This window comes from Zootermopsis nevadensis, unplaced genomic scaffold (genome assembly GCF_977971745.1).
Source record: "Zootermopsis nevadensis isolate Lab colony 2312 unplaced genomic scaffold, Znev_1.0 Znev_ptg000029l, whole genome shotgun sequence".
NCBI lineage: Eukaryota > Metazoa > Arthropoda > Insecta > Blattodea > Termopsidae > Zootermopsis > Zootermopsis nevadensis.
The window spans coordinates 5,835,210-5,847,188 of record NW_028259161.1 but is presented as its reverse complement, the minus strand read 5'-3'; the positions used below and the strand labels follow the sequence as shown (position 1 = coordinate 5,847,188).

The window sequence follows — 11,979 nt, the reverse complement described above, 5'->3', positions numbered from 1 at the left end:
TTCGCGTTTCATGACATTTATAGTCATTTTTAAATTTTTTAAAATTTTTGAAATTTTGAAAAATTTTCAAACTTTTCGCAAAATAGAAAAATGCAGGAAAATGTCCAAAACGCGTATAAAAGCAAGAAAATTTGAAAAATTCCGATTCCAAAATTTTTTCGAAATTTCTCGAAAATTTGTTTTTTTTTTTTGTGCGTCGTTCAGACGTTTGCAGCACTTTTTCATTTTTCGAAAATTTCGAAAAATTCCTAAATTTCTTTGAAAATTTTTGCCACCCGATACCTATCATATCTATTCCCCATCAGACACGGTCTCTGCAACAAATGCTCTCTTAACCCGTTGACGATATCGATCTGTACCACACGCGCCTCTGCTTGACACTCAGCTTCACCAGTTGCCTGCTTGACCCGTTCTGTGCCTCACAGGATCTATGCTTCACTCGGACAGTTCTTCACACCGCCACTGCTTGTCTCGCTCTCTGCCTCTGCTTGAGTGGAACAGTGCTTCACCCGGTCTCTGAATCACACTGTCTCTGCTGGACTCGGTCTGTGCCTCACACGGTCCCTGTCGTAACACGTCATTGCACAGCCTGCCTGGCAGAGAACGTATCATAGAGAGAACGGTACGTGCATTGACGAAGAGTCCGGCAGTTCTTTTCCGCTCATGCCACATCTTGTAGAACACCTAAAATTCAAGGCAATGAGCTTTCCTACCTTGTAATTCATCCAAAAAACCTTATTGTTAGCTTTAGGAAATAGTGTTATACCAGTAGTTGAGGTCTGTGAAAATAATCGTCAATTAACAAACAGCAATATGAAGAACGGATTGCGTCTTTTCGTCTGCTATCGATCATTCCAGACGAATGTCTGACATAGGAGGACATTTCATTTATATTTAGTTTCTTTTCGGAACACTTCAGCTAATTTAATCACAGAAATATCAGCGGAATGTATGTTTGCATTTTAACTATTTCGTATTATTCTCCATTTCTGCTTCTTCTAATAGCATGTCTAGACGCTTCCGATATTTACACCTGTAAAGTCACTAGCCGCGTAGGAGACAAATAAAAACGGAACCTACGAGTACAACGTGGTGTTACAAATCCCCTCGTACGTGCCGGAGTAGCAAGTCTAGCACAGCATCGTTCTTTATAAGGATAATTCCCATCTGTTGTCAAATGCAATTTGTGACGGAGGGGGTTTCTGCATATAGTTAATCACAAAATATGGTTCTGTTTTGTGGTCACTATGAATATGTATGATTCACCCTTGCTTTTCTTTACAACCCACCCAGTTGTCCCGCATATGTGGAACACATCCCATATTCTCATTTGTCTGTAAACTGGGAATGGAATATACGCTTCGCGTTTTAAAACCAGTAGAATAGTCATTTGTCTGTTGGATGCTAGCTAATATTTACTTTGTCACTGAACTAAAAACCCTTTTGCTTTGTTTATTTCATTCGATTTTATAAACATATCGGGTACAGAGTGAACGAGCGAGGTTGGAAATATGCGAAATGTAGTTTAAAACAAAAACTTTATTCACAGTTCATATGTAGCAGGGGTGAAGCATTTATCGAGTTTCAAAGTTGGTATTTCCGTAGTCGGTACACATTCGTTTCCGTATTATTTATTGCAGTCAGAAGGTGAGTGTTGTTGCGTGTTGAAATGCATCGAGTTCTTTTCGTACACGCGGTGTTTTTGTCCACTGTTCGTGGAATTGTCTTCTTTAATCCGCGTATCCAAGATGCAATTTACGTTATGATGTTATATTCTTTTTAAGTTGATTCTAGTGATATGCATATAGAAGTGAAAGTCAATTTGAAAAGATGCTTAAAAACATTTTTAAACAATCCATTTTGCAGCTTTCGGTGTTAGACCGAAAGGAAATTTACTGACTTCTTTGAAGACAATTTTAATCCTAACAACGGTACAAAGATAAACTTAATTCTGGAATATAACTGGCATCTGCATGAAACAAAACTTTTTCTTGACTAGAATTCAGTCCCATGACCACATGGGTACGAGTCAAATACTTTACCATAGGGAAAATTTGTATTCCGTTATATTGGTACTTATATACAGAGTTTAATATACATTAAGAACACACGTAATGTTAGAAATGGGCGTTATCTACGTAAGATAACTGACACCATCTTTTAAGATATACGTTTCATTTAAGGTGTATAGATTAGGAGAATTTCAACATACAGGCTAAACATTGCACTTACTGACCACATCAAAGTAAAAAAAAAATCAAGGCCCTCTTAACCTACACTGTCTTCGACGGTCAGTGTCTGATTAACAGAGCAGAATAACAAATAACATAACGTTTAAAACTATGTCTATGTATATTTATGACAATTGCGAAATGTTTGCGCATTATTTTGAAATTAGTCTGTTTCTTTTTTTGATAGTAAGATAATTAGATAAGATTCGATTAATACATTTTATTTCGAAGAGATACGTTTATGTTTCTACATAGTCTTCAGTGTTTTTTTTACGGTCATGTGAACGATACTGACGGTAATGCTTGCCTCTATAAGTCAATGTACGAATATAAAGTGGTATTTTTTACGTCAGCTAGGAACATTCAGAATGTAGGATTTGCAAACAACTTCGAGGACAAAGGTACGGATTACGCATGTCCAGGCTTGTTTCCAATGAACGAACAGCGCATCTTCGGTGAGTATAAACGAGGTGTCGCTTGTGGTGTTCTTTACCTCGGTGAGACCTTTAGATCTCAGATAAAGGACGGCGTAAGAAGAAAATCTGACTTATTAATCACAAGGATTTTTCACTTTCTGTTTTACATCTTAACAGGAAAATTGCATGTTCAAACTGATCATTCTTTTGAATAGTTGCACAGAGCAGATATCAACTGTTTGTATTGCATAAGCTGTAACTCATCCCTTACGAGATTATTTTATCCATCAGAGAATGCGTCCACAGTTTACCATTGTCTTACAGATCTTGATAGTTTATCAACAAGTAGGGCCAGCTATAACGTTATCCGATGTTGGATCCGAGGAGTCTGACAATACGGATGAATTTCCTCTTTCTTAGACACTGGCCAATTTGGTCCATAATCCTCCACAATTTTCCCTGCACCTTCTTTTCCCGGAAGAGTTACCCCATCTGCCAACTTCTGCAACTTAATCCCACGTGATGAATTCCAGTCTCGGGTTTTTATAGCCGCTGTTGCTTTCCTTCATCTTCTTTACAGAAACGCAAAACCTGCTCACAAGGTATTTCCTTGCGGATAACACTGCAACAAAAGAAGATATCTGATTTACATTTCGCAGTGCAGTTAACTTTAGTCTCACGAAAAGATATATGATGACTGCAATCATGCTAACATGTTATTCGCATCAAGTGCAGTGTGTTCGTTAAATCAAATCTAAAGGGTTTTGACGACGGTAGTTTACACTTAAAATTATTCATTGTCAGAACTTTTTCCATCGTCTGTTCTTTAAAACCACGACGTTTCGGAGGCTGCTTCTGTCTCCGTCTTCAAGTGAGAAGTACCTACTCTGTTGGGTCCCTTAGATAGAGCTAGTCTCTGTCACTGGACCCAACAGAGTAGGTACCTCTCACCTGAAGACGGAGAAAGAACCAGCCTCCGAAACGTCGTGATTTTAAAGAATAGACGATGTTATTGAGGTTCGTGCTTTGACACAATCCGATATTGTTTCGTCAATCGGAATCATGATGAGCTAAGAAAGGATATAAGTTTCTACATGATAAATTTCTTACGTTCAATAAGAGAGCATTTGAATTTTCTTAAGAATTATTATTTTACATTATAAAAACACAGTAACTTGTTATTTAAAGAGGGTCGTTAACTGTTAAATACATTTGAAAATAATTTAAATAAACTGCAGAATTCAGTGGAGTCTGCTTTTTATAGGACATACCGACGTTTTGCAAGGGTCTTAAAAATCAATTTGATCTTCAGTTTAAGTACAGAATCGATAGGCTGATACAAACCCCTTTACAACCTGCACTGCAGATCGCCAATACCAATTTTCAAATAATCCCATTGAGTAATTTAGGACATGAAACACGACAGAGACGGACGGACGGACAGACAGAGCTTTCTCTTAACATATTTATGTTATGTTATACCATAGTTACAACTATCGACTTGAGAGCTGTTTCCTTTGTCTGTTGTTTCTAATCATTCATATTAGAAATGTTGTTTTAAGATGTACAAAGTAAGGAACCTCTACAACGACGTATAGTTATGTAGTTATGTTCTGATATTGTTCCACATAGGACCTACAAGCAGGATTAATTCATAATACAGTATATATTCTTCCCAGGTATATTTAACATCTCTATGCAGTATGAGAAAATATCACATCTCTCGCTACGGTGCAAATGACAGAAATTTAATTAGTTTGGCGTATGAAATCCTTTTATGTAGGTTACAGTGAACGGCATTTGATATGCGTGTTTGCGAATCATACGAAATTAGATACGAAATATAAATGAAATGGCGCACCTCAACAGGTAAGTTCACGTTAATTACCTTTATGTTTGATTAATGCATATAATTATTTTCAACATGAAAATCAGCGTCTAAGACAGTCGTCACATGCCCGGTTCCAACGTATGTACTACCAGTGATATGTCACACTGTGACCTGTGAATATAATTCAGGGTTGGCTTAGTCTACGGAGAATATTCCAACTGACGCCTCTATAAGTCGATTCGATAGCCCAGACAATATTGCGTCGAATGCTAGGATGATTAATGAAGAATGAATTGGAAAGGCTATGAAAGGAAGTGGTCATGGCCTATTTTAAGTCACTGTTCAGGTATTTACTTACGTTCGATGGAACTCATGTTGTGACTGGCAGAGACGGCGACCGGACGGACAGCAGATGCAAGCAGATACACGCCATGTATGAACATGTGTTTACAGCAAAGAACACTTCACCAGTGTAGAGACAAAAGTTTTCTGAAGTCCGGCAACAAAATGTTTATTGTTAAGAAGTTGCCGCCTTCTCGCACACACAGAATCCGTCTACCCCAACACGTCGCGGTCTAATCCGGCTTACCTCCCGGCACATATAATTTCATGCAACCCTTCAACTGACAAGGCAGGGGAGGGGCGCATTAACGATGGATTACGAAACTCTCGTTCTAGAGAATGCTAATACGAGAAATGCACTGATAATGCATTCTTTAGTTGAATACCTAGTGGTTAAACCTTAACGAGCATCACGTTATATTAACAGATTTGTGAAACTTTTTGGAAAAATAAACACATCGTAACCTCATATGACTTAAGTAACTGATTAATCATAGTAGCTGTAGCAGTGGAAGTTCATGGAGTTCCAAAGCGTTCATAGAATTACTGACAATGACAATTTAAATAACTATAGCAAATGACAAATATATAAATTAGCTTGACTATGTTCATTTCATAATGCAACCTCTTAAAATTATTACGATGTTGTAATTTCCAGATTTATCTGAGTAATGTAATCTGGTAGATAGTTCGATGTTTCAGAGGAACTTACTGCCTCCATCATAAGGCTGTAATATCACTAATGAACAGAAATATTCTTAGTTATGAATAAATTAAATGTATCACATTAATCAACATTATGGAAATACGTTAGAAATATTGGTTTACAGTCCTTTTAGAAAACATTGTTTGGACCTAATCTTGACAATTTTTACAAATGAAATGAATTCGGTCTTTAAACTAAATTTCAAAACGTTAACTGTAGTCTAGTAACAAGACTGAAATTCCTACCAGTAACACAAATCATATTTACAGATATCAAAATCATGGAATGCACCATATCTCGTGCACATTACTCTCCATAAAAAATATACAACATACATACTGGTTATTCGGTATCTGTTTCAACAGATCTACAGACATTTAGATTCATTAATTAATCGTTACTCTTTTCGCTTTTATGGAACAGCATATATTTCAAATATTTGAAAACAAAGTGCTCAGGAAGACATTTAGATGTACAGAGGTGAACGTAAGGGAGAAGTCTGACATACTGCTTGCAGAATCAATTGGTCAGTTGGTTAGTAACAACTGATGAAATTTCGGAATTTGACTGTTGAATATTTCTGAACAAATGCCATAAAACATAGACCTATATAGATTTTATATACTACGCTGTCGTGAGTGTACAATGAAAACCCCCAGGAAAATGTCACTGGTTTGAATTCTAACGTGCCATCAAAATTATTTACCTCGCTTTACGTAAAAAAACAAGCTTCGAATTAAAAATTACTACATTTCGAGGTCATGTTATGTTTAAATTGTAATATTTAAACATATCAGATCTGAACTTTCTGTCATGTTACCACTGCGCGATTATTCTGACACTCGTTTGGAGTCAGACATTGTAAAGTTACTTGAACTTACCTTTCTAGCTGACTGTCATCACAGTGAGCAGAATAACAGTCCAATAACCGCGGTTGGTGCAGCATTTGCTGGTAGGGGTCCTAAGTCCTCTGGACCACATGATAAAGGTTCTTTACACATACAGCGGTGAAGGAGATTAGTCACTAATTCCGATGCGTCGTGCCAGGAAAACCCTCTCTGCCTTGCAGATTGTTCGTTCCCATCTACAAATCCTGGCACAGACCCCGGGGTTAGAACAACATTCATACCCTCTCTAACGATCAGCAATATTAAAGTCATGTGTATTTTGCATGTCGCAGAAAAAAGAAGGCGGTGGACTTTTCTAGCACCCTGCATCCAGAAGTGCTGGAAAACAAAACCAAATTTTACGTTTCTCTAAAATTGTTCAGCAGAGAAACACGTAAAAGTGACTGTCTTCTAGGTTGTTGAACCGCGTAGTCTGATACAATTTTAAAGTCGTTTCAGCCGTGCTTGCTACCTCCATCCTCAGGGTTATAAAAACAAGCACATGTTACTTATGTCATGCTATCCACTGTGTTTGCGTGAGATATTTGAATATTAGAATGAATGAAAACACACGTGATGTCTTAAAGTAATGGATGCTGGACATAAGCCAGCTCGACTCTTAAGATCTAGTAGTAAGTTTCAATACAGGAGTTTGAGTGCCACCGATCCAGAGCCGAGCATGCAAACTGTAACTCCCTGACTCTCACTAGCAAGCGCAGAACAGATATAATAAAACATGACTTAGTCGCAGGTCGCTAAATATGATACATGGCCAGTTTATTTATTATTGCGTTCCCTGCTGCTAACCCTAGGACTCCTACTAGCTTTAATCGTTAATAAATGTCTGTGCTTATGTGAGCCTTGAGACCTTCATATAAGAACTGCACTGCTATGTGGAAATGTGTCCCCTAGTAATTACGTGGCAGAGTGAAAATAAATTTATCTCCTTCCTTTAATATAAACCGTATGGTATACGTTCTGGGAAGAACATGTGAAGAATGCTTCTCTTAAACATAATTTTTATTTGAACAGAACATAACAGAAAACTGCGAAGTAATTAGTAATTACACGTGAGCCAATCACTTACAAAAAGTTCCTGTCAAATATGTGAGTTTTCCACGTCGATCAAGGTATCGATCTAGGTCTTCTGAGTTGTAAAGCCGGTGCGCATATAGGCAGATACGAAGTTCGGCAATTTCGAAGAAGAAAAAAAACATACTGCATGTTTCTTTAAAACGTTTGTAGCTACCTACATGTCCACATGGCGTGACAACCCAGAAGACCAACATTGTCAATTGCTATTACGTATATGGATTCATATTTGTCATAATTAATTTTGAATTGCAATAGGTCAGACAGCCTAATCTTAAAAGCCGAGGAAAGAATTACAAATGGCGGTATACAGAAAGGTCTGGAACTAAGAAAGCATGCAGGAAATTTTATAAAAACGTCACGTTTCGGCAGTAATGGATTAGACCTCCTGGCGTATTCCAGTTCAGAATTAATACTGAAACAACAAATACATTTATACAGTTATTTGGAATGATACCTTGTACATGAGACATGTAACATGCACCCATGCACCAAATGGAATTCGAAGCCAGTACCACCACTTGAGAGGATCGTTTTATTGATTTAGTATTTCTCTGAATAATTTATGAAAGGAACATTTTTCTGAACACATACACAAAACGATGTATATTATATAATAGGCTACACTGATTATTGTTTCTTAATTTGTTATAATTTATTTTGGAATTAAAACACTAGTCACTATGTCGTGCTTGTGAAAACTAGGCACATCAAACTGCTAGGAACTTCAGGCGCTGGACTAAATAATTTTTTGTGTTTTTACGTTTATTTGGGGACACTAAACCAAAAATATAATGTCACATGAGATACGGGATGATCATTATGAACAGTAAACTGGGGAGAAACATAGAAGAAAATTAATTACTATCCCGGAAATTACTCTGAGGGAAAAATGAAAATGACGAAAAGAGAGCAACCATTATTCGAACCGAGCGTCATTAAATAAACCAATACAAATTTTTCACATGCACTTTGCTTCATAATTGACACCGTACTACAACACAGTTAAAAACATGAACGGAATATGCACATTTGGCATTACACTTTGTAATTGCAATGAATCTGCCTGAGTTACATTTAACAATTATTGAAACAGATCCGGTGTGTCCCATATCACTAAATTATATAGAAAAGACTAAACCTTTAAAGAGTTTCGTTTAAATTTGGATTAGATAATCACACAGATAATTACTCTGCGCATGGTTAAACAGAAACATGGCTTTCTGCAAAGTGTTTTAAACAGCTTTGTGTTTCTTTGTTTTGTTCCGTGCGCCTATATGAAGTTTAACTCATGAGTAGTCACAGAGAGGGGGCTGTGAGATCCAAAACGGCACAAGTGGGGTACAGGCATGCTAACCAGTATTCAATAAATGTCGCTTATGGCCTTGAAATTAATTAGAGCCTAAATTAGTCTTTATGCATTGAGTACAATCAACAAAACAAAGATTTATAAACAATTACACATTTAATCTTCTTGGTTGTAACGCTGTGTGGACTCGTAGATAGTTGTGAACGTTTGGGAGCCCTGAAGATAGAGACGGTACTTTCTCCTGAAATTTTTATGCCTGCCTATAAGTCTACACGGCGTTACAACCCAGAAGACCAACATCCACACCTTCACCGCCGTGAGAACTTCAAATCTGAAATAAAACCTTTCTATAGATTTTATAAGCTGTCAGTACTCATGTTTCTGATAGTCTAACTCGAAATTTAAACTACGACAATACCATAGAACGCCATCAAACAAGAGACAGTTCCACCCACCCCCCACACTTAACACCGACTTATCTATTTAAAAATTATTTCCCATTTCAAATTCCATATTCTAAGTAGCCTTATTCCGAAATGTCTCAACACGCTTCTTATGTACCCTATCTGAGCTACATAAAAAGCTCATCACTATTAAGTGAAAATATTCTCCATTGCTCCATTTAATCTCTTTGGTCCAAGTAGATATTGTACTTATTATTTCTTAATCGTCATCATTGCCATCTACAAGGTTAGTAGGTCATCTTCCGTTTCCGATTTGTATTCAAAAATTATTTGGGCTCCATATTTGGTTCCATTCATAGCGGATATTTATGCCACTTTTGCATTCTCATATTCTTTCTTCCAAATCAAAAATGTTCCTTTCATTACGAATCATGTTGCTATATTCATGGTCGCAGAGGGTTAGTGCAAACATCGGTAGCAGCAATTCAATTCCTTAAGGGCCTAGTTTCACTAAGGAACTGACACAACTTTGTAAACTTTCAACCACTTTTCTCTTTTAGTTTTTTTTCTTAATGTTGTATTTCCATTGTACAAATACTGAAATTTATGCTGTTTATTATCTATTAATTCGGTCTTGATGTGGTCAGTTTTCAGAAATGCAATCATAATTGCATATTAGACTGGACCATGAAAATTAATATTGCTGTATCCTGGCATATAGCATCGTGTAGTTTCGTGTCTTCGTCTATTCGCATGTATTATGTTTGAAGCCTATGGATTAACTTTGATATGATGCGGGCGATTTGAATTAAAACTTTTCAGACGGATTTAATGTGGATGCTTACCGGTAAATCATAACCTTTACTTTACATAAGTCCATATATAAATTATTCAGTTTCCTCATTATCGGCTAATGGTATATACGTACTAGTTTATAATAGAAGTATTTAGATATAATTAACACCTACGTATTTTGCCTATAACATTTTGTTTTTAATGTGAGGCGGCCGTACAGCGATTATTTGTGACAATCGATTCCCGTCTGCAATAAATGAACATTAAAACCAACGAGGCATGGAGAACAGCAAAGAGCGAATTTGTTAAATATGTGTACTTCATTTCCACCCTTGTTTCCTTCATGACATGAAGAATAATGCAGGCGCCTTGAATAAAGGAAGCTAGCAATTACAGCTAAGAGCCTGGAGCGAAATGGGGACTTGTTCTTTGCAATTGCCAGCAACGGCTTCACATCCGGAGCTACCGAGTTCCTCAGCACCGCTAGGGGAACAGTGATGGGAACGTCTAATTACTGTAATCACAACATCGCGTGCGCATGCTAGAGGCGCTAAGATCGAACCCAGAGGCTGAGTAATGTTTCTATGAACCAGATATGATTCGGAGCATTTGTCTCCACCAACAACAGAACAATGTCATTGAACGTGATCGTAGGGTTTCTCAGATTAAATTTTACTGGCAGTCACAACACAACGCTGCTTGGTTACATTGCACAGGTCTCCGCAACGCTTCCTAACATCGAGCTAGATTATAAAACTTTCCTAACCTAACCTGAACAGAACTTTAATCTTTAATGACATGCTGACCTTTTATGGTGTATACCCCTTTGGACCTAAGTTGGTGGAATGCCCCTGTCACCTCTCTGCGACTGCTACCTGAAGACCATTTCCTCAATCTAAGGACGCCACTGCATTGCGACAAGGGAGATACAAGTCATTTGTTTTGTACAGGTTGAAATTCTGCCCTTTAATTTTCAGGAAAGAACACAAAATGAAGACGGTGGTGGCTGCGAGAAAATACCAAGGACGCCTATCACATTAGACGCTCTCTGAGATGTCTTGCCCTGTGTAGGTAGAGGCATTGCGCGTGGGTGTTTCTGTATTCGGCTTGTGCCAAACGCCTCAAGAGTTACAATAAAAAGAATGTTTCTGAATGCAACAGGCCACATTGCGTCATCAGTAAAATCTAAAGAAGAAAATATAAAGTGAGAGGGTAAAGGAGGGTTGCTTGTTGTTGAGTTCTCTTAGTTCTGTCCGCTTTGATGCGGGCCAGGCGAAGTATGACAAGAATGTTGAGGCTTAGAAGTGGAAGCTCTGTTAACTCCAGCTGAAGAAAGCTCTGATAAGGAAAGGGATGACCTAATAAAATTAAAACCCTCTTCTGTTTACCCCTCTGCTTCACACACACTTCTAAATCCTATTCTCTGTCAGAGGACTTGGCTAAACCCAATGTGCTGCTCAACTTACATCAGCCACATCTAATAACTGGTACTGCAAGTATATAATTATACTTGTTTTATTACTATTAAGTTATGGACATTTCTGAGTTTCTTCTGGGGTGAAAACTTGGTCGAAATTTTTCGTCTCACGGTATTGATCGGGTTTCTGAAAAGTGAAGTCAATTGCGAAGCGTAAAAGCATTGGTTGCCTTAAAATAAAACTGTGAACGACCAAAATATGTCATGTAGTGTAAGCAGTCGCAGGTCTAGTAGCGTGTACTAGTAACAACAAAAATGTAATACATAAATATATATGGGAATTAACAGTCTATGTATTCCAAACGATATATAATTATGCTGTCACGACCGGTCTTTCCTTTTGCTACCGTTACTTTTCCCAACACCTCCATGACACCATCCTCCCCTCCTCGTCCAGAGACCTCCATAAAGTAATACGGCAATACTGTTTTAAAACATACGTTCCATAAAGTGTTAACCCCTTTGTTAGATGCAAGGTTTAAATCTATC

General features: G+C 37.5%; 1 protein-coding gene across 5 annotated transcripts in view; it reads right to left on the bottom strand.

Moving 5' to 3' along the window:
- Nucleotides 1-1,521: 1,521 nt before the first annotated feature.
- LOC110840451 (uncharacterized) overlaps nucleotides 1,522-11,979 on the bottom strand; it is a 103,390-nt gene continuing 92,932 nt past the window's right edge. For 3 of the 5 annotated variants that reach the window (XR_015537692.1, XR_015537693.1, XM_087358230.1), the window contains exon 3: nucleotides 1,522-3,269. Coding sequence is in view for 3 of the 5 variants with exons in the window: in XM_087358230.1 (XP_087214356.1) it covers nucleotides 3,157-3,269 (113 nt within the window). In the remaining 2 variants the exon portion in view is untranslated. Of the gene's footprint in view, nucleotides 3,270-6,407; nucleotides 6,753-11,979 lie in introns of those variants that run through there. The other 2 variants (XM_087358228.1, XM_087358232.1) reach the window with 2 other exon arrangements.